The 22340-nt window shown below is 44.7% G+C and overlaps 1 protein-coding gene across 1 annotated transcript; it reads left to right on the top strand.

The window, feature by feature from the left end:
- The first annotated feature begins 303 nt into the window (after positions 1–303).
- Positions 304–20777, top strand: LOC133974012 (estrogen-related receptor gamma-like). Its single transcript, XM_062412103.1, has 8 exons — positions 304–648; positions 5366–5620; positions 5718–5875; positions 6679–6795; positions 12300–12410; positions 13470–13652; positions 18078–18347; positions 18458–20777. Exons 1-8 carry the CDS (start codon positions 593–595, stop codon positions 18700–18702), a joined length of 1395 nt encoding a protein of 464 aa, XP_062268087.1. The 5' UTR covers positions 304–592; the 3' UTR covers positions 18703–20777.
- The last annotated feature ends 1563 nt before the right edge of the window (positions 20778–22340 follow it).

Here is a 22340-nt window from a genome sequence, read left to right as displayed (position 1 = left end):
ATGTTTCGTGTGTTATTTTATATCAGTTAATATGACAAAACAAGCTGCTAATAAGTTAAAATTCACCTTCTCCTTTTTTTGTGCTAAGAACTTAAACCAGTTAAACTACCACATCCCCACTTGTCATACAGTATAATCCACCTGCCCCGGGGAGAGACTGCCTCTCATTGGCTCAGGGTCGCAGCCAATCAGCTGCCAGCTCTGCCATGTGGGAGGAAGCCCCATTCAAATGTGTGTGGCTGTGTGTTTCATGAGGGCTGGGGCATTGCTGGGAGACCCTTGTCACAACAGACCGGACTTCAAAGAGGAACAGCTGGCCTGAGGGTGCTAGTGAGAAGTGCGAGTGGTAAGAGGACAGGGAGACAGACAGAGGAGCTAAGAGTGTGATACAGCACAAGAGACTGAGAGAGAGAGAGAGGGCAGTAGATGGAGACAAAGTTTGGACTCAGAATAAAGAGAAAGTGAGAAAAGCAGAGGCTGCAGAGGAGAAAGAGCAGAGACCAGATAGGAGATCAAGAGAAGTCAGGACAGAAGCGGACGTCCCCCGGACACAACCTTTCTCTCTTGTCCAGGGCATGGTGGCAGAGTGCACATGGATCTAGTCGACCTCTACCTCCCAGAGTGTTTCACCTACCACTCTGACACAGAGTAAGTCCTCTCTCGTTGACTCCACAGAGGATGATGGGAGCACTTTCCCAGGTTCAGTATCGATGACTGACAGCTCCTCTGTGATGTGTGGTCTTTGTGTGTGTTTACATTTGTCTCATAACATACTTCAGATATTCTGTATTTTCTGTGTATCAGTGTGGTTACAGCCATGCCTGACACATCTGTGGAAACTCCGGCAAGTATTTATCACGCAGGAGATTTGAGGTGACAGATTTCAGTTTGATAAGAGAGTGACGCAGAACAAAAATCGAAAGTGTTCCGAGACAGAACTTATCGGTATCATCATTTTCTATTTTTACAATATTCGTTCTTCCGTCATTATGATTTACTGTCTCCTTGTTTCCTTCAGAGGGGTTTAAGGTATTTTTCTAGTTCTTGCAGCTCTACCGTGTCCTACTGCTGATGATATTTACTCATCATTAATTAATCTATTGATTCCTAATGATTCACTCTATTGATCATGAAATATAAATTAAAGCTCATTTACTTTTATTAAGCCCAAGGTCATGTCTTTAAGTGACATATTTTATCCGACCAGCTGTGCAAAACCTGGAGATATTCAGTTTGCAGTGAAGCACAAATTCTCAAAACTAGGGCTACGCAATAAAATATGAATAATTATTGCAACAAAACAACAAAAGTCTAATACATCAATGTATTAAGAGGGATAAAATGTTTATAATAGTTTTTGCTGCATAAAAATCAAAACGTTGTCGTTGTCTGTCCACAAAGAAGATTTTGAAACCAGCACCTTCACTCAGGAGCAAAAATGTGTCTTTCAACTTAACGGAAATAATAATGTGACATTTATCTTGATATTTATAGACCCTTTTATCTTGATATAATATTTGGCAACATCTAGTGACACTGCATAACGTTTGGCAGGTTTGCTTCATTAATGTCTCCAACTACTAAACGATGATCAACATATATAGTTCCTGAAAACTTCTCCGTGTGTTTTATCTCTGCTGAGGTGCAACAAAATGTTAATTAGAACATTTCCCGGGGGGTTGGAGGTTTGTATGCGTTACTAACAATTGTCATTGTTCAGCCTGTTTGTTTGTTTGTTTGTTTGTTGATAGTGATGGCAAGTTGGTACGACCCGGGGGGGGTTTGGCCCATCTCATCCAAAGAAATCTTCCCCCGGCAGTAATGGCGACTCGAGCTAAAAATACAAAGCAAAAAAACGAAAGCCTGTGAAAAGCTGTGAAAGCGGCTGTGTGATCACCCAGAAACTACCTTTTTCCTTTTTGATTGCCTCTCTTCGCTGTAATCATAAAAGCTATCATCACGGCTGCTCTTTTATCAGCGGGGCCATAATCACGCTCTCCTCACGGGCACAAACCTCATCGATCGTTTCAGGATTCAAAAATGTACTTTCCCGGGGGAGGACAGAGCGAAACTGACGCGGGCACCCCCCCCCCCCCCAAAAAAAAAACGAAAAAACGGAGGCCACAAGCCGAGCAGACATTTGGATGCGCACGTCGGCTGATTGCTGGTGACAGATGCAACCAGATAAAGTAAAAGGAGGAGAAGGCAGTGACGGCTGCAGATGATCCCCCTGTATGGCACGCTATCCATGTTTACAGAGCCTGCGGGCCGTGCGCTCCAGTCGCAGGCACCTCAGCTCCCGGCTAACAGCTTCGTCCAAAGCCTGGCTAAGGCTCTTACGGCAGGCTGGGGGTGCCACTGATCCCTGCTCATCTCCTACTGGCTCATTAGTTGAAAAAAAGAGCAGAAAAACTCAGACCCCACTGACCTACATAACTGCTCCTTGGGGTTGGATTAGAGGTTGAGCCAAAAGTTCAGTCCTCAACGGTTTGCAGGTAGAATCTTTGTGTCTTATTTTCACTTATTCTTTTAGTTCGGTTTAGATTTGCCTCCAATCCCATGTTCTTTATATGTGGTGGTCAGTTCCCTCTTATTTTGTGTATTCTGTCCCTCCCTGTTTCCCTCCCTCCCTCCCTCCCTCCCAGTGGGTCATTGTCCGCATTATGACTCCGCTCATTTGAAAGTGAGTGTTGCCGCCTCTCCCTTTCTCTTTCGACACCCTCAGGTTAATGAGCCACAGGACTGCCCCTTTCCTTTTCTCTCTTTCTTTCCCTCCCTTCCCCACTTTCTCGACACTCACTCTCTCTGTCTGCGTCTCTTGTGCTTTCCTCCCGCCTCTCCCCTTGCGCCTCGCTCCTTGTCGTTTCACGCTGCATCTTGGCCTTTGTTGCCGAGGTGCAATTACACTTGTGTTGGATCCTGGCGCACAAAGGGAGTAAGGTATGATCACTTTGACAAATCCGCCGACACCCAGACGCACAACTGTCTGCGTGAGGCTGCAGCCACTGTCCCTCGATGGGCTTTTATGTGGAGTTGTAGATTAGTAATCTGTCACAGTGAATATCACATCACATCTGATCGCCCCCCCACCGACTCTAATGCCATTTCATTATGAAGGCAGAACGTCAATGTCGCCCCCCCCCCCTCCTTGCCCCCCTCCTCTGCCTCCCCTTGATGCATTATAATGGGTGAGCACAAAGTATATCTCACTCCGTACCTGTCACACTTGACACGGCATTATTGACGGCCGTGATTAAGGGCACCAGTGAGTCATTTTAAAAGGAAACTGAATTCTCTTCAGCGTACTGTTTTTTTATGGTCTTCAAAGTGGATTGGAGAAAGTGAAGATGGAGGGAGGGAGCGACGGAGCAAATGGCATCGTGAGGCCGTTTCATTGGTTGATGACGATTCAGGTTGGGGGGCAGAAGACTTGAATCTTCTCTCGATGAAAGCAACACCTTAGCAACTTGGAAAGTTTTTTACACTTCCATGTGTTATACGTGAGTTTCGATAGGGTGTCTTCTTACTGGAAATTCTTACATATTAACATATTATCCCCCTCCCCCTGTTTTACACAACATTAAACTATGCCGCATTCTGTGCATCGCTTTCTTCCTAGCAACAAACGACCCAAGTTTGAAAATTGCGTGTTTGTCCTTGCCCATCCGCTACGTCACCGACATGGCGACCACTGAGAAGTGAGAAGAGTTTCACGCTCAGCCTTTTGACTATTTTGTCCTCTCCACGTCCGACTTCCATTTGGCAGGTGACCAGAAACATGTCCCCAATTGAATGCTAATGTTTCCCTGTGTGCAAATAAGTCGAAGTTTGCAAAAGTTTTCACCTTAACACGTTTTGAAAGGGGAAGATATGTCACTTCTCGGTTTGGAGCTTGTTCTTCAGGGTCTGTAAAGTGACCCAAACATACATTTGTCTAGTTATAAGTCTATCTCTTACTGTGTGTCTGTCTGGCTGTCTTTTGTGGCTTTGTAGAGGGGTCAAGAGCGCGTGACCATGGTTTACTCAGGGGGTGGTTAAAAGCAGCCAGTGTCTTTGCCTACCAAATGACTTGTGGCTGAGAGAGCGCCGATTTCCATGGCAGGAAGCAGACCGTCTCGGACGTCAACGTCACCAAACCAAGATTAGATTGGGGGGGGACGTATAGTGATGTGCGGTCATTGTGTGTTTTGCGTGTGTGTGGGTTTGAGTGTCCCCGCATGTGGGCGCCTGCGACAGACACGGAGAAGGAGGGAGACAGCAGAGGGTTTTAAAGTTGTCCTGGCGACTACAAGTATGTGTTGGGGTGTTTATGAAGACGCATGCTTTAAAATGTGTCTGTAAGTGTGTGCATGTGTGTGTCTGTGTTTGTGTTGCAATGAACTTGTAGCATGGTCCTGATCATGTGAATGTGTGGGAGAGCGTCCGTGATTTTTATTTGAACGTCCACACGCGACCGTCTGACACCGTGATGTGTGTCTGTGGGGTGGGTTGGGGTGGGGTGGGGTGGGGTGGGGGGGGGGCAGATCACATGCCTGCGAGCCGGCCACACAACTCAGCTGGTATCAGATGTCTTTCTTGTGACAGAGGGCGTGAATTTTTTTGATTTGCCATGTAAATGAACTGGTGCTGAAAATGTTATGGTTATAGCGCCATAGCGTTTGTTCTCGTCTCATTGAATTCACTCGTCTGATGCCTCCAGATATTCCGACAATAGAAGAGTTAACTGCTTACTGTTGTAGCGTTTGACAGGTGATGACAGACGAGTAACTGACACAAAGAGACAATAGAGAGTGGAAGAAAAAGCGGAGGGGGAGAGACGAGTCTGTTTGGATTGAATATAATGGTGAGAATCGCGCGGATGATTGCAGGTTTGGTTTATTTGCCTAGGTTTGCTTAAGCAGTCAACTTCTCTGAAAACAAAGCAGTGTAATGCACAGCAGCTTTGCATATGTGGGAAATTACAAACGGCTGGTTTAGAAAAGGCCGGGACGGATGGATGCATAGATGGAGGCATGAAGAGACGGAGAGGTGGAGGTGGAATGGTTGCCCTTAAAGGGCTGAGCTTTCTGAGCCGTTGTTGTTCTGTTTGTTTTTTGAAAAGGCACATATGAGGCCGTAAATTAATGATAACGATTTCTCTAAGCTGCTTATTACTTTACATGATTACTATCTGTGCAAATGGTGCCTGACTTAATAAAACTAATCACAGCCCACACTCCGGAACTACCGGCCATTAATATTACTGTAATGACTGGACCAAGGTGACTCATTATGGAAAGCTGACCTGAAAGCATCTCTTGCCATCGTGAATATCTTTTACAAGAAGGTGCGCACGCAATCTCATATCTTCTTTCCCCCCCCGCAGACACCTGGGCAGGATGTCAGTGAGGGGCTTGGACCCCACCTGTCCCACCTCGATAAAGTGTGAGCCCTCCAGCCCGAGCCCCAGCTCCCAGGGAGACGTCAGCCCGGCCCAGCCCAGCCCGGGAAGCTCCTCGTCGGAAACAAACTCAAGCTACGGGCCCCTGACAAGTAAGGTCCTCGGTCACAGCAATGCACTGGACTCCCCCAGCCTCTACGGTCACACGGCGCCATTGGCCAACAATGGAGGAACAAACAGGTCGGTATTTACAGCGTCTCTAGCCCATATTTTGTGTGTTTTTGCTCCATTGAAGGTGTCAAATGAGAGCGCTTGTCTTCCTGTTTCTCTCACCCAGGAGGTTCATTGAAGAAGAGGCCCAGGTGAAGTGTGAGTTCATGCTGGGCTCGGTGGCCAAGCGGCTGTGTCTGGTGTGCGGTGACGTGGCCTCAGGCTACCACTACGGCGTGGCGTCCTGTGAGGCCTGCAAGGCGTTCTTCAAGAGGACCATCCAAGGTGAGAGGGAAACTTTCCGTGGTCTACGCTTGGTTAACAGAGTTTATTGGACGTGGCTGATGAGGCCTTCCTGCATCGCGTAAACCTGTTTTTCGAGCAACACGGTGCAGATGCAGTCGGACCATGAGCGTCTGTTTTGGTATAAACAAGCCCGATCCGTTAGCTCAAAGCTTCCACCTCTCAAACTGCACGAAGGCTTTAAATAAGACCTGTTTGCAAACAGCTGATATGCAGTTAAACTTTCGGCGTGTCGTGTATACAGTCAACATGTTTGAGTTTGGACCTTAAAACCTCAGATAACATATGGCGCTGAATGTGCGTGCATTAGCAGCAGGGGAGCAGTGGGGGTGTGTTTCGAAGGGATTGCATCCTGCGCGGTGTTGGCTCGCGGCCCCGGGTCGAGGACCTGGCAGGGGAACGCTGAGTTTAGGCCTCCAGGAGTTGGCTACTGTACATGGGTTCAGGGGGCAAACGGGTTGAGAGGCTGTCAGATCAAACAGTCGGATCTAGTGTCTGGCTCATCAGATGCTTCCTGTTTCGGATGGAGGGTGGCAGCTGAGAGCGCCTGTACCTGGCTGAATGCTATCGGCTTATCCTGCTCAGTCGGCTGCCTCAGTGTGTTCCCAACCCCTAATTACTCCTAATTACATATGGGGAACAAGTCATTTTTTTTTACTTGGAATTCAACGCAGAGCGAGCCATACAATCAAAGTGTTTTTTGAGAAGCACAAATCTGAATTATTGCCCCATTTTCTACCACCATTCTCAAAACGTGTGTTTCTATATTCTCTCTTCTGTTCCAGGTAACATCGATTACAGCTGCCCAGCGTCCAATGAATGTGAAATCACCAAGAGGAGAAGAAAATCCTGCCAGGCCTGTCGATTCGTGAAATGTCTGGGCGTGGGCATGTTGAGAGAAGGTCAGCAACGCACTAATCTCACTCTCAGACGTCGGTTGGAATATTGTTTGGGTTTGCCTTTTTTTTTTCCAGGATTGATCCGTTGGTAGACTTGGCAGAAGTTTAAATCTCGTTCTTTAGACGGCTAAGATAAAGCAGGCCGAGGGCGAAAGGTAAAACAGCAATCTCGTTGTTGTGCATTCCTGGAAACAATACCTCAATTACCAGCTGAGATTCTCCTAATGTCTCACCTGATAAACCGCCGATGGCACATAGTGTAGCTGTGTAAACCCCAGTGAAACCTAAAACTTCAGACAATTAAACTCCGGGCCCTTGGTGGCAGCTGGGGTGTGTGTGGAAGGTGTGTGTATGTGCAGTACACAGGGCCGAACAATGCATCGACGTGTTAACAGCTCTTTGCTTCGCCACTGTTCCTTCAGAAATAACTTCTGGAAATCTGCCAGTGTGTATGCATGTGTGTGTGTGTGTGTGTGTGTGTGTGTGTGTAGGTGTGTGTGTGCCACTCTCTTCAGATGCCAGGGAGTTGTTGCTAGGGGCACCTACAACAAATCTTATGTTGGTTTTTCAGAATTTGTATTATGTCAAGTTGTTGCACAAAATGAATCTATTTTAATCAAGATGTATATTATAAGTTTTGTTTACACATTTTTTCAAGTTGATTAAACTCATTAGTTAGTAATTTAGTAATTTAAAAGTAATTGATATATATAGGATTAAAATAACCCAGCACATCGCTCTGGAATGTACACATTTATAAGGGAAATATAAATATATATAAATACGTGTGTAATGTATTTTAAAACACTCCAGCCAACCAAACTATTTTGTAATCCGAAATCTTTATCTGAAATGACGAGGGCGACATGGAGACATTCCACAGAGTCAGTCACATGTCAGGTGCTCCTCTCGTCTGACTGTGTGCCTGACTGGTGACATGTTGTTGTCCAGATTTAGAAGTGACTCAAAAAGGAAAACATTAGCGACCTCCTACTGTGGCGGCCACTTGTTGCCTGCTGTGTGGGGCCGAGAGAGGACAATAAGGAAAAGGAACAGGGCTGATAAAAAATGTGTCTGCGTGTGTGTGTTATCTGTGGTGGGACTGGGGGATAGTAAATGTAAAGATGAAGGATTTTAGTTGTTGTCAGGATCAGAAAACCCACCGAAGAGGAAGAAAATCTCGCCAATTGCTTTCTGGCTGTAAGTCAGCAGCTTGTTGGTGTAATAACAAATTGGGGAAATTGGACAGCACAGTTAATTGTAAAGGTTTTTTGGTACCATTTAGTTTTCACAATTGTCTGCAAACCATATGTCTCTTTTGGAGCCGTCTATAGTCCATCTGAGGAGTTTATATCAGAATGGACTTCCATAATTCCTCCAGCTCTCCAACCTCTCAAAGCACTGGTCATGAGCTCAAACTTGTAATTACAAAAAACACACTCAAAAATAGCACATTGCAAGAGAAAGATTGAAAAAGCTGACTGCCCAAATGCAAATCCAATGCGTATGCAGCGCCTATCAATAAATAGAAATGGACGAACAATAACGATAGAGCCAGCGTGCCGAGCTTATAGGGAAGTGCTTAAAACTCGAAACCTGATTTAAATGAAGAATATGTGAAGGAGTGCTTCTTTGGTGCCAGCACCAAAGTGAAGTGGCTCTTGTCACAGAGAGGATTATTATGTGGCACAAAATATGAAAAAAAAAAGGCAGCATTAAATCAACGACTTGTTTACAGCTTGTTTGATTGTCTTGGCCAGTCGAGCTTTGGCGCAGCCTCGCTGCCGTGTCCCCAGTTCTCGGCAGTTACTTTTGTGACAATGATCACGACGGATAAAACTGACGGCCACAACTCTGAAAATAAGATCCCGGTTGTAATAAACCGGAATGATCCTTTAATGCCACCTACTCATTTCTAAACACATGGGAGCATCTGTTTACTGCTGTTGTGTGCGTTGAGTTGGATTAAACACGTCAGCCTGCGCTCACATTCATGCAAACACCACTGTGTTTTATCGCGAGTGTGTGTTTTGGTTTGTGTGTGCCTTTTTTTTTCTAAATTAGCTGCTTTTAATAGGTTGGGGGCATCAATAGCATCGCGCTCCACCTCTCCCCCCCCACCCCCCCTTTCTCCTAGCCACCCTCTTTGCTGTCCCTCCCCCCTCGTAAATTCCTCCAGATGCCTTTTGGGATTCCTAGACCTCCGTGAAATGCGAACTGCCCCTCGTAACTCCCGTCGTAAGTCGCCCTCGTAACGCGCTTCATCGTGTCTCATAATGCCCCCTCTTCCCAGGAGAGGTGGCTGTAAAGGCCGAGACAGAGGAGCTGTGAGCTTTAATGGGGGGGACTCAGAGCCATATTAAATACACAGCTAAAAGACATATAGACCCCAGGCCGGATTTGATTAAACCCCTGCTTAGTGGCCTTTTCTCCAGTTGCCGCCGCTCCAAAGGGTTAAGGAAATGTGCAGGTTGACAAAATGTGTGCAGTATTTAAAAAAAATATATTGTTGCATTGTATATTTCTTAGAAAAAATGGGGTCGGTGCAGCAATCACAGCCTCCTCCCGTCGTCTCGCCTTCTTGTCTCATCCCCACATCCTGTTGGCTATTTGGTCTCAGGTGTGATAATCCTGCTGTGTTAATCTGCATTCTGAGAAACGCATCGGAACACCGACAGAGGTGCTATGTGTCCCTTTCGCTGCCAACTTTCCAAAACTCCTTTCATGTGCCGACCACAAGCTGCGCACGGGGAAAAAATTGACCGCACACCGGCGTTGGTGACCGCCATGCGTGCATGTGTCGCAATATCTGAGAAGCGTGGGATTGTTTATAGTAAACGCATGCTGGTGCAGGCAGCGGCAATAATGGACCGACCTGATCCCGGATGAGTCAGGATCCACGTCCGGATGTCCAGCTGTACAATGTGCACTTTGGGAACTTGTAAAGCTCCTCGTGTGGACATCCAGACGGCCTCAGAAGAAGGCTGAGTGATGAAAGCGGCAAAAAATAGATCAACGTCTTGGTAGTCTGTCTTTATCGACCTCTGATGGGCCGTATTGAAGACCAGGGAGGAGGTGTGTGTCTGTTTTGTTATCCACCGCAGCTATTCTTGGCCTTTTGGTTGTCAGCACATTTCACTGTGAAGAGTTACACTTGGATCTAATGTGTGTGTGTGTGTGTGTGTGTGTTTGTTTGAATAACTGTCAGCTCCAGGCACACACAAATACCCCCGTATGAAACGCACGTTTTCTAATCACGGAGTTTGATTTAATCCGGTGTTTGCCAACAGTTTGCGTTAAATCTGATGACAACACACAAGTAAGTCCCTCAGCCCTCATTACACACCTCAGAGTGACACCTGCCAAGTACCCGGGCTAATCAACACTTACTATTTGCCCCTTGTGTGTCGGTGGAGGGTCAGAGAGCACCGGGTTTACCTGAGCAATCTCTCCTGTAATACCCCACTAATCTTCTCCAGTGCCTTTTCTATCCTTCCTCTTAACCCCAGAACTGCCAATTCATTTCTTTCCCCATCAAACCTGATCACTGGACTGAATGTGACACACAGAAAAATTCAATCCATATCTTGATAATGTGTGATATATTTATCTTGATTGCAATTAGTGCAACGTTACATAACATCCCAGCATGTGACTTTTCCTTTCTTGGGCTGTCTTAGTTAGTTAGTTATCTATATCCCAGGATTAATCACTGTCTGACCATTGGACTTTAGGCTTCCAGTTTTTTCTGGAGGTTTTCAACTAAATCATAAAAAAGAGTTAGGGTTATTTCAAATGAGTATATTTTCATGAAAAGTCTCTGAAAGCTATACTGACAATACATTTTGATGAGTTGGAGCATTGGCAACTTGCTCACCCAGCCCTACCCTCTTCAAACCAGTTCATAAACCGAGACAAAAATACAGATCTGTAGCCAAACTGCAACCCCATCATGTCAAAGTGAAGAACTCGAATGGACTTATTCAAATCAGGTTTCCATAGAGTGTCAAAACATGGAAGTGTGCTGTCCTACCACATCTGAGCATGACATTTTATATGGAAGGGCTGTACTGGCTTACACCAAAGGTCACAAGCCGCTCATTCTCACACCGTCACATTGTTATGAGCAGGCACCTCTTTCCACCCTTCCTCTCTCCTGTCTCTGTTCACGATCCATTAATTAATAAAGCGGAAATTCTCTAATTCTGCTTTACAAACCAACGACGCAAAAAACGAAGGACCTGCCCATAAACTGCTGCCACCCCACAAAACATTTTACATGCCTGATTAAAAGGACATTATGGTATTAAAGGCCGTGGACGCTGATGCATGCGCTCCATAAATATCCGTAAGTAAGAATAAGTACAGGAGGCTGCCGTCTCAAAGGAATGGAGGATCATTGCGAGGTGTCAAATGGGAAAATAATACCCCCGGAGTGTCTCTCAGAGGCGCAAGTGCCATTATGGATCTATTCAGGGGCACTATGGCCATTTACACTGTGTAGATCAGGTAACCCAACACCACTACTAAAGGCTTCCTGAGTCACGTTCGCACCGGCTGGACACGTGCATTTTCTTTAGAGGAGCACTTGGCGACTGTGACTTTCAGCTTCTCGAACAGACATATTCACACACACAGACACACACACACACACACACACACACACACACACTTAAATCCCCCTTCACCATGGCGATGAGGTCTCCACAATTCTCGTTAAGATGAGCAGTTGTCATCAGCCGGGTGTCGTGTTACAGGATGCGTGCTGCGGTGCCGACATCAGACATGAGTCCTTCTGTCTCCTCGGGACCGTCGAGACATGCGAGCAGATGAGTGGCCGCCGCCTCTTTCCGATGGCTGGTGATGACCCATTCACTGTCATCAGGGTCTTTACTGATAAAAGACCCAAGTGGAAATGAAAAGTACTGTTTTAATAAATGTGCTATTTGGAGTCACTGTGGCTCAGGGGTAGGGGGAGGGTCAGTGGTTCAATCCCTTGCTCCTCCAGCCCGCGTCCTGAAGTGTCATTCATTTACCTTATTCATTTTTGCAGATGAAATATCTTGAATTCCCTTGCATGGTAATTTGCCTTTTTTGTCAAATACATATTTTTCTTACTTTCAAGAAGAAGTTACTGAATTGTTTTATTTTGCATGTGATACATGCTAATCCAGCCTGGGGTCTTTCTGTGTGGAGCTTGCATGTTCTCTCTGTGTACAGCGGCTTCCCCCCACAGTCCAAAGACATGCAGATTGAGGTTGGGTTAATTAAAGAGTCTAAGTTGACCAAGGGTGGTTTGTCTGTATATTGACTCTGCGATACTCGGTCCACGTGCCAAGGATGTTACCCACCTCTCGCCCAGTGTCAGCTGGGATTGGCTCTTGCTGTAGGTGTTAGGTAAATGTGTCTTTATCATTTCACCCTGTATTATAAGGACAACCAGGTGGGTATGTAAAGAGTGCGACCGTTGTGCCTCATTAACGTCCTCTGTGTTTGTGTTTCCGTAGGTGTGCGTCTGGACCGGGTGCGAGGCGGCAGACAGAAGTACAAGCGGAGGATAGATGCAGAGAACAGCCCCTATCTGCACCCACAGAACGGCCTGCCCCAGAAAAAAACATGTAGGCGCACGCACAAACAAAGCTTTATATTAACTGCGGTGCACATATACATGAGTGCAACACATAACTGTTAAGCACTCGGCCCACCTTAATGGATTGGTTTATTGCAGACGTGACAGGCTCTTATTTTATCTGTGTTGTGAGTTCCAAACAGTTCAGTAATGTTTTTCCGTGATGTTGTCTGTCACAGCGCTGAATCATTTTTATGGCCGGTCTTTGCTAATGAGCTGGCGTAAATCATTGCCCACTGAGATATTTGAAATGAGAAGTGGGAGGCGTTGAATTGGCTGTGATGGACTATGCGTCTACTTTGCACTTGCAAAGGCTAAACCCCGTGGTCCCGGGGAAACCCTGTGGGTGCCATACCTGTATCTCCAAAACATCAACTTTTCATGAGTTTAGAAGAAAACAAATTCCCATTTTCACGTAGTCCTGTGGGGTTTTGTTTTAGCCTAAACTTTTAAATCTACTCCCGTCCCACTGGGATGGGACATTTGAATTTTTAATGTTTTAACTCTTTAAGTGACGTTAAACTTTGGGCCGAAGCGCCTCTCTCCGAAAATTCACTAATTTCACATTGATGTGAGGCGTTGCTAACTGCAGCTAAAACACCTATGCATCCCCCCCAAGACATGGAGGGGCAGGAGAGGAAGGGGGACGTCTATAAATGGCAGATGTGATGGGCTTAGTGGGTTTGGTTTCGTCATAGATTTGAAAATGATCCCAGCTTCTCAGTTTCCAACAAACACTCGCTGGTGGTGCTGGGTGTGGATCTCTTCAAACGGTCGACTCTACCAAGGCAATGGCCCTTCAATTCCAAGATGGTTTGAAACACTAGGTGGCGTAATGAGCCATGTTCAACCCATGATATTAAGACCAGCACCATTTAAGTGCAGCATCTCTTTAATATTGTTGTTATGTACATATTGTGTGACTGGATACATTGGTTGTGTGTCTTCTCTCTTTCCCTGTCTTTTAAATTTACACCTTGACCCTGTGGAGATTGCCTTTATCCAATAAAGATGGTTTACGATAATAAATGTCCGTCCTCTCTCTCAGTCTCTATTGGCGGCGCGGTGGAGAACAAAGTGGTGTCTCTGCTGCTGGTGGCCGAGCCCGAGGGCATCTTCGCCATGCCGGACCCCACTGTGCCCGAGAGCGACATCAAGGCGCTGACCACCCTGTGCGACCTGGCCGACCGGGAGCTGGTGGTCAACATCGGCTGGGCCAAACACATCCCAGGTACCACAGCAGGCTGGAGTCCTCAGTCACTCACTCACTCCGTCAGTCAGTCAGTCAGTCAGCGGGCCAGTTGTTGGCTCTCACAATCCAACACACACACACACACACACACACACACATTCGCTCCCATTAAGTCTATAATCAGATCAGAGGAGGAGATTGTTGGTACGGGTGGTTGCCAAGATGCTTGCTGGATGCCCAGAGGAGAGAGAGTAGGGCTAGTTGGTGCAACTGTGTGTTGTCTGTCAGTATCTGTCCTCTGTGTGTGTGTGTGTGTGTGTGTGTGTGTGTGAGTGTATGTGTGTGTGAGCGCGGGCCGTGCCCTTGCCAAACACTGTGTGTTCCTAATATATCAACCAGATGACCAGCGGCCACCTGGACCTTTTAATTCATTTCCTGGGATGCAGCCGTCTCCCTTTGCTGTTTGAATTACGGAAATCCTCCTAACACTTGCAGCAGCAGGAGGGACGTCCAGATCTCCTTTTTTTTTTTGTGTACTTCGGATGAGGCGGTGGAAAGGAGAGGTGAAGAGTATTCTGACGGCTTAGTGGGATTAAAATGCTGGTATGCAGGGATGTTGATGGTCGGACGCGGTTGGCAGGCGCAGCAGAGGTTTACAGGTTTAGTTTGGAGAAGCTCTTTCCACACTATTTGGACAGTGTGTTTGAGGATCTCGTTTACCTGTGGCCTGCCCTGAATCAAGAAACTAATTATCTCGCAGACACAGATTGATCAGGAGTAGAGTTGCCTTTGGGCGCAGGGACACATATGCAGTCAGCAAACCCTCAGCTCCCGTTCACTTCCGATCTGTGCGAGCAAGGAAGCGAATAAAAAACATTAGCTTCCTGCGGTGAGCAAATCCGCAATGTGGAGTTCAACTTGGGTGAACTTAGACCCACGATATTCACTGTGTATTCGATGTCATGTGACCGTGCCCTTACAGGAGACTTGGGGGAATTAATGACACAAAAAAATGTACTCAAGCTGTATGTGTTTATTAGTATTAGTTCAAAGAAGATTGGTTCACTAATCAGTCAATGAAATTACAATTTCTTCACCAGTTAGTGCTCCAATCAACAGTTGCTTCATGATTGGTTAATCTGCCGGTTAGTATTTAAGTTTATGAAATACCGGGAAAATAGTTAAAAATATTATAAAGTTAAGAAAAGCAGCAGATTCTTGAATTTGTGGGAATTCTTGAGCGTGTGTATGGTTTTTCCGTTGTGTAGGCTTATGACATGGTGTAAATGACGCCGTATCGAGTCGAATATGAATGTTAGGACTTGTGGACACGTGGATGACACCACACAAGCAGGTTGGAGGCATGTTATGTGTACTGTCTGTTGTTTTTTTTTGGTCTGAAGAAGAGGTCCCAGTTACTTAAATTGGATTGGATTGGGCCGCAACACAGTTTACCCCAGTATTTGATCCGCAGTAGCATTTCTGTGATTCTGTCATTAGAAATTCAAATTGTGTGAACGGACCTTGTTCAAATCCACAGAAATTCAGTTTAATTGAGTGTCGACTGCAATGTTTCCATATATTTTAAGTTTTGAGGAAATAAATAGGGGTTTGAACCATGAATCCAGAATTCGTCATAGTTCAGACTCTAGCAGTGAAAAAGACTAAGAGACGTTTTCTCCTCTCTCGATTTCTGCTCTTCGTGTTTTTGCTCCAACTGAAGCCCTGACTGCTTTATCAGCCCAGGTTATCCACACCCAAAACACCACCCGGGAAACACCTGGCTTTTTTGTTGATGTCCTGCCTCTGAAATGCTTACAAAACAAACAAAGCAGGTGTGTGTGTCTGTGTGTGTGTGTGTGTGTGTGTGTGTGTGTGTGTGTGTGTGTTTGTACTATATTTGTCCCTGTGTTTCTTCCGACAAAGTGGACACGAAGAAACTGTTTGAGTGTGTGTCCTTGTCAGGTGTCCCTCATCAGCATTCCCATTGTTCTTTTCTGGGGTTGTTTTTTTTAAAGGAAGAGGAGAAAAGAACCCCCCCCCCCCCTTTCTTCCTCGTCCTCCCCCTCCCCTTGTCCTCCCCCCCCAGGCTGTAGCTGTCTGCCTCTCTCGTCGGCTCTTTACTGTCAGTGCACGAGACAGACAGAGTCCGACTGATGGGTGTATTTGTAGCCCTTTGCCAGTGGAGGGGTTGAGCTGAGGAAGAGGAGCGGCGGTGAGAGGCAGAGACCCACCTGAGGGGGAGCGAGGAGGGGAGAGGGAGGGAGGAAGGAAGGGACAGGAAAGACATGTTTTCATCCAACTGTCAAGCGCATCTTATACAAACTTTCAAAATGTCACCAAAATAAAATAAAATTCAACAAAAGCTGAATGTCCATCAGGCGACTTATGGCAAATCAATTTGATAAGGGATAAAAAAAGAGAAAATAATAAATATCTACATTGGGATATTTTGTATTTCTTTTAATGCTCAAAACAAATAATTTTAAAAAGGGTGCTGCTAATTTTCAGATTTATCTGAGGACATTTCATGATGACTGAACTACTCTAATCTAAATGATTCTAGAAAACGTAATTGTCACTGAACAGATATAAAAAAAATCTTTAGCAGGCCTGTAGAGGTCTATAAAACACGTGAATTTAGATTTTTTTTAGTAAATAATACAGCTTTAAATAGATGCGATAAAATAATAAAATAGGAAAAAAGTTAAAAAAGATAAATACGTAAAGCCTAAACAAGGAATTGAAATAGAGACAGACAGAGCTAGGGACAGTGTTGAAAAGCAAAACTAGTAAATACGTTTAATTCAGTTTAAAACCAAAAGACAGAGGCAGATGGAGAGAAAAGGGACGAGCAAAAAGACAGAAGTGGGAAACATGAGAGTGACCTGACAAAAAGGGACAGTAGCATCATTCAAGAAACAGGTTGATGCGGTAAAAGAGACAAATATACAAAGGTACAGAGAACAGACAAAAACATAGAGAGAATGGGTATTTAAACAGAAAAAAAAGACTGTCCCCTCCTAGCAGCGTAATGGCGATGTCACATCGGCTCCGGATGAGTGGCAGGGCACATGGCCCTCATCGCTATGAGAACCAGGGTCCTAGGCGAAGTGGCCCGGGCCATCTGAGTTCTCAGCCCGAGGGGAGGTGAGTGTGACGGGGCTACTGTCCTGGCTGCTCCCCCCCTTCCTCTGTGTCGGCTCGCATCAGGCAGATTGACAGTGACGTGTTCTGAAGTCTGAGGGCCAGACTGGCAGATGAGCTGGCCGAAGAGCAACTGCCCTCTTTGCTTTTGGCCTTAGTCTGTGCTGCGAGTTGGCCGTCGAATGCGAGTGTGAGAGCGGCTTTGTGTTGTTGTTGTTGTTGTTGTTGTTGTTGATAAGACACAACTAACGCTGGCAACGCGATTCTGCCCAAATGTCAACACGCCTCGTTGCCCTCAGTGTCCTTTTCTCGGCCTCCTGAAAATACGCTCTTTTCTCTTTATTGAAGGGTTTAACTCGTATATGACCTTAAAATCAATCAATGTATTGCCTGAGATTTCATCACACTGGCCCCATCACACACACAGACACACACATTCACACAGGTCCCTGTCCCTGATCGATGGTCCAGTGCCAGAATACCGATCCCTGTCGACCAATGAAACCGTGCACAGGCAGCGTTTCCAATCAATCAGGGAGCGATAGTGGGGAAACGGGGGCCACTGGCGTTCCCGCGGTGATTGTAAAGAGCAGCGAATCCCGATAACAATCACTGATGGTGTCAGAAAACACAAACGTCAGCCCCTCCCCCCCTCACTCCGTAAAATCATCTTTTTAATTACCGTAAACGTGCGTGTGTGTGCGTGTGTGTGTGTGTGTGTCTTTTTGTGTGTGTGTGTGCAGGTTTATGTGGAGAGGGTGATCAAGTTTAATCATACTCCTGTGGGGTGTAATTGTCTATCAAAGTAGGTGTGTCCCACAGAGAGTGATTAAATCCACCACCCGTTCACTCCTGTCCTTTGTTTTGCCCTTTGCTTGAAATAAATCATTCTGCCACAAACACATTCTGCATTATCCGGGATACTTAGCATACAGTTTATAGCAATTCGACTTGGGTTGTATATTTTGTTGATTTGTGTACGTACATTATCCAAAATGCTTCCTACAGTGTTCATTACCAGGGAAATTCACAGTTTTATTCAAGGCAACAAGACGCTTCATTTTGGTCGTCTTTTGATTTAGCTGCATCTGCTTCATCCATCGCTTTGCCCGTAAGTGCTTGAGCTTTCAGGGCAAACCATGTATTACGTAGGGGAAGCACACTGCGAACCAGTTAACCAGGCGGATGTTTAACCTTCCACTGTTTGTTTTGGTCACCGTAATGGATCACGATTATTCATGGCCATTTTCTCCGATTTATATATAAAATGAATTCATTATATCTCTAAGTGGTTCTTTGTATCCTCTCTGTTTTTAGGGTTTCCCTCCCTCTCACTCGCAGACCAGATGAGTCTACTGCAGAGCGGCTGGATGGAGATCTTGATCCTGCGAGTGGTGTTCCGCTCGCTGGCCTTGGAGGACAAGCTGGTGTACGCCGAGGACTACATCATGGACGAGGAGCAGTCGAAGCTGGCGGGCCTGCTCGACCTTAATAACGCCATCCTGCAACTGGCGAAGAAGTACAAAACTATGGGTCTGGAGAAGGAGGAATTTGTGGTCCTGAAGGCCATCGCACTCGCCAACTCAGGTATCGTCAGGGATCTTTGACATGCTTTTTTTAAATTTTTATTTACCTGCACTCTTGTGTGTATTTTGTTCTAAAGCATATTTGAATTCTTATTCCATCTCTTCTGCTAGACTCCATGCAGATCGAGGACGCGGAGGCAGTCCAAAGACTCCAGGACGTCCTCCACGGGAGCCTCCAGGATCACGAGGCCACCCACCACCCGGAGGACCCTCGACGCGCCGGCAAACTGATCATGACCCTGCCCCTTCTCCGTCAGACGGCCGCCCGCGCAGTCCAGCACTTCTGCAGCATCAAACAGGATGGCCGCGTGCCTATGCACAAACTGTTCCTCGAACTGCTGGAGGCCAAGGCCTGACCTGAGCAGAGACAGTGATCAGCAAAGTGAAGGATAACGGGTAAGGGTGGGGTGTGACGCCATGTATTTGTCCATTTCAGCTTGCATTTTAAAGGAAGGTTTTGAATTTGCAGAAAGCAGCTGGAATATATTTTTAGAGCCACACCTCTCCAGCCCCCAATGAGTGTTTGGAAAAGCAGTCATATTTGCATTTAGTGTCTTGACGCCATTGGACGTTTGTCATCTGTGCTGTTTGTGACATTAATCTAAGCTGCATCGAAGGCCGATGGCAGATGACCAGAAAGCGTCAAAGCAGGAGAAATCGCCTTCTAAAGATATTTACAGTAACATGCCAAAAGTAGAGCTTCTTTTGTCAAAAGACCACCTGATACTTGAAGATCCTTGTGGATTATTTCATCCATCTTGAAGCCTGTTAATATGCATTCTAGTGCATTTAGAGCCTTTATTGGGTAGAAAAGGGAAACAGAGGTTCAGTAAGGCTGCATCCACTTTGCTGCGTTTTCAGTTACGCCTGGCATCCACACTACTGCAGAGTTTTAAAATGGAGAGTTTAGGAACAATGCTTACCATCCTATAGCTTGAAAACTCCCGTACTGCATTTTAGCATAGATGAGCAGGAACAGAGAGTTTCGGAGTTTCATGCCGTAGCCTCCGCTAATTGGTCAGGCTCCAATCACATGACCTCGGCCTAGAAGAAAACATGTAGCATTAGCCTCAGCTACCAGGGTAGAACACAACATAGAAAATCGACCACAAGCTTACCCTGTTGTCTTTGCTAACAGCTGTAGTGCAGATTAAAATTAGAAGACAAAATAGTTTTCGAGAAATTTGCAACAATTGGTATGTCCAGCTGGATCGTAACACCAGTACGTATATGCCCAGTGGTCATGTGATGTGTGTTTTCAGGCATCTTATCAAAGATTAAATCATTAGTGGAGTGAAAAGGCTCTCGTGGACAGAGGTTGTTTGAAAACGTAGCAGTGTGGATGTAGCCCAAGTCTAGCCAAAGAGTAAAGACTCGTACTATGGAATAATACCAGCAAACGTCCACAACATTATAATGTGGCCTGTAAGACATTCACATAACCTGCATCCCTGCTCTATCATGCATTGCAAAAATATCTATCCAGTGTGTGCATTCATATATATATATAGACGATCAAACGGGAGGGGCTGAGCTATCAGCGTCTCATATAACACGATAACCGGCCTCCTGTTCAGGGAACGAGTACGTAACATGTCATAATACAACGGAACAACAGTAATGTGATATTTATTTAAAAGTGGCTCTATTCTTTTGCTGTTTTTTTTTTTTGTATTAACTATCGTGGCATTAATATAACAAAGAGTAGATTAAAGCAATTACAGTGGATGATAATTTTTTAAAGATTTTTAAATGATATCGTTGTAAGATAATTTTTTTACTAGCTTCTCTGCTGCAGCACTGGTATCTACGTGTACCATATCATTAAGAATCGAAGACTACATGATTATAAGTGGAGTCTGTACTTGAACTTGAAGATCCATAATGTCGTAGGGATGTGTAGACCCGTAGATTAAACTTTAACTATGTAATAAAATGTCTGCCATACTGTATAATCTGGATTTTGGGAGGCGCTCTGTGTCCATTCTATGGTAGAAATCGATGTGTAGTAAGAAATTTGTGCACTATTTTTGCTTTTAGCGACAAGGTTTTGGGGTAAACTGGTGATGGCGCTATGCTAACCTAGTGTGTTTTGTGTGAAGAGTAGTTCTATATGAAAATGTGTCCTTTTCTGCACATATTAAATGAAGGGATTAAACGCGGAAGTAAGGAATCTCAGTACATTTCAACAAATAGCTGCGATCCTTATTTGACTCCTCAATGCAAAGTACTGTCACTATAACGTACATATTTTCTGATGCGCGCAGTGATATGGCAGTTTTAAATGTATGTGCTGTATATACGTCATGTCCTATGCCAACAGAGATGTTTAAAGATGCAAATAAGCTTTGTTTTGGATGAGTTGTGCCGTGCTATTTCATTCTCAGGTGGATTCTTGGGCAATAAAGATGTTCCCCATAATGAAAAGCTCATAATACGCCCGAGTGTCGTCTTTCTGGATAAAGAGAAGAGAAGAGGTGGTGGGTGGGGGGGTGGAAGCAAAGGCATTAAGAGCTGGTATGGAGGCGCAGTGTATTCTGCATGGTCTGACAAAGGGCTGTCATTTCTAAGTAAGGCCTATTATGTCACATTCAGGCCACGAAGGCAGCTGGATGGAGATTTATAATTAACAACTGTAATATAATGAAGTCTAACAGTTGCTCCAGGGGGCGCTGGTCATCAGATGCCTGCTGAGGGAGTCGCAGCCAACTCATCACATCATCATGTCATAATTCAAATTTTTTGCGTTTATAAGCAGCATTAGGATTCTTTATACATTTTTTGTAACACAATATTAAATCACGTGAGCCGATGAAAGTTTATTTTTATTTATCTTCGTCTGTTACACAGATTTTTTTTCGCTTATATTTTTAAGAGTTTCAATTTCTAACGCTGTGTCCATGTTTTTTCTGCCAATTCATTGCATGATCTCACAAGAACGAATCCTCATATAGTCAGCTACAATAGATTTTTTCACATGTACAAGACATTTACTGAGATTTAAAACTGATAAGAAATATGATCAAAACTCATCCATCCATCCAGCCGTCTGTCAATCTTTTGTAAAAACTAACTGAATTTAACTGAACAAAAAGAGATCACCTCCAAACATGTGTCCATCCATCCATCTATCTCAGCTGACATACTGTATGATGAGGTGATACTGCATGATTTTCACTGATATTTTAGTTTGTAACTTTGCCACAAATATCTGCTTTTACATCTTCAACAAAGAAACTTGAATAAAACAAACCTTTACAGCAGGATTGGGACCTTGATTCAGATCGCTGATCTAGCGTATATTACTTCCTACTTTCCGATCTATTGGACGTTTTATCTTAAATGGGTGACAAGTGAGCTTGTAGAGGTGTGTTCAGCTTTCTGGTATCTTAAATGGTTTTTAATCCTTTTGCAGTTCATGTTTTATACTTTTTTCAGCAAGAGAGTAGTAGTCATCTTCGTCTTTTAAAAAGTAGAAATGTGTATAAAACTACGTTTGACAAAGAAAAGCTAAAACATCTTTGGATTATTCATTATCAGTGTTAAAGATCAACAACATTTAATAAACACTGTTACTTACTGCTGTTTATTCAAGTAAACACAAAAATACCTTTTTATTTATCATCCATCAGTGTGATGTTGTTTCATTATATTATTGTGCATGTTGCTCTTGTTAAAATCCACTCATTCAGATATGCTCCATAAAAAACAAACCAATTTAAGACCCTCACAAATAACTTTATTGCACCTAAGACATTACATTAATTTGAACACTGGAAAGATGCATATTACATAAAATAAGGTAATAAATGGATGAATTAAACAATGTCAGAAAACATAATATAAAAGTAATACTTCATATGAAGCTCAAAGTGCTTGGTGCAGCACTATGGGTAAAGTGGAATGAGAATGAAAGTGAGCCCAGTGCAACAGATAGTTGAAAAAGTTGTTTTTATTCTTTACACTTCAAATTTCGAACATAATATAAAATAAA

The sequence above is a fragment of the Platichthys flesus genome, chromosome 18 (assembly GCF_949316205.1).
Source record: "Platichthys flesus chromosome 18, fPlaFle2.1, whole genome shotgun sequence".
NCBI lineage: Eukaryota > Metazoa > Chordata > Actinopteri > Pleuronectiformes > Pleuronectidae > Platichthys > Platichthys flesus.
Note: the sequence above shows the minus strand (reverse complement) of the source record. Positions and strands in the feature narration are given on the sequence as shown.

Coding starts and splice junctions, on each gene's coding strand:
- LOC133974012 (XM_062412103.1), top strand. CDS start 593: ATGGATCTAGTCGACCTCTACCTCCCAGAGTGTTTCACCTACCACTCT. Junction 5,621..5,717: donor AACAATGGAGGAACAAACAG/GTCGGTATTTAC, acceptor TCTCTCACCCAG/GAGGTTCATTGAAGAAGAGG. Junction 18,348..18,457: donor CATCGCACTCGCCAACTCAG/GTATCGTCAGGG, acceptor CTCTTCTGCTAG/ACTCCATGCAGATCGAGGAC.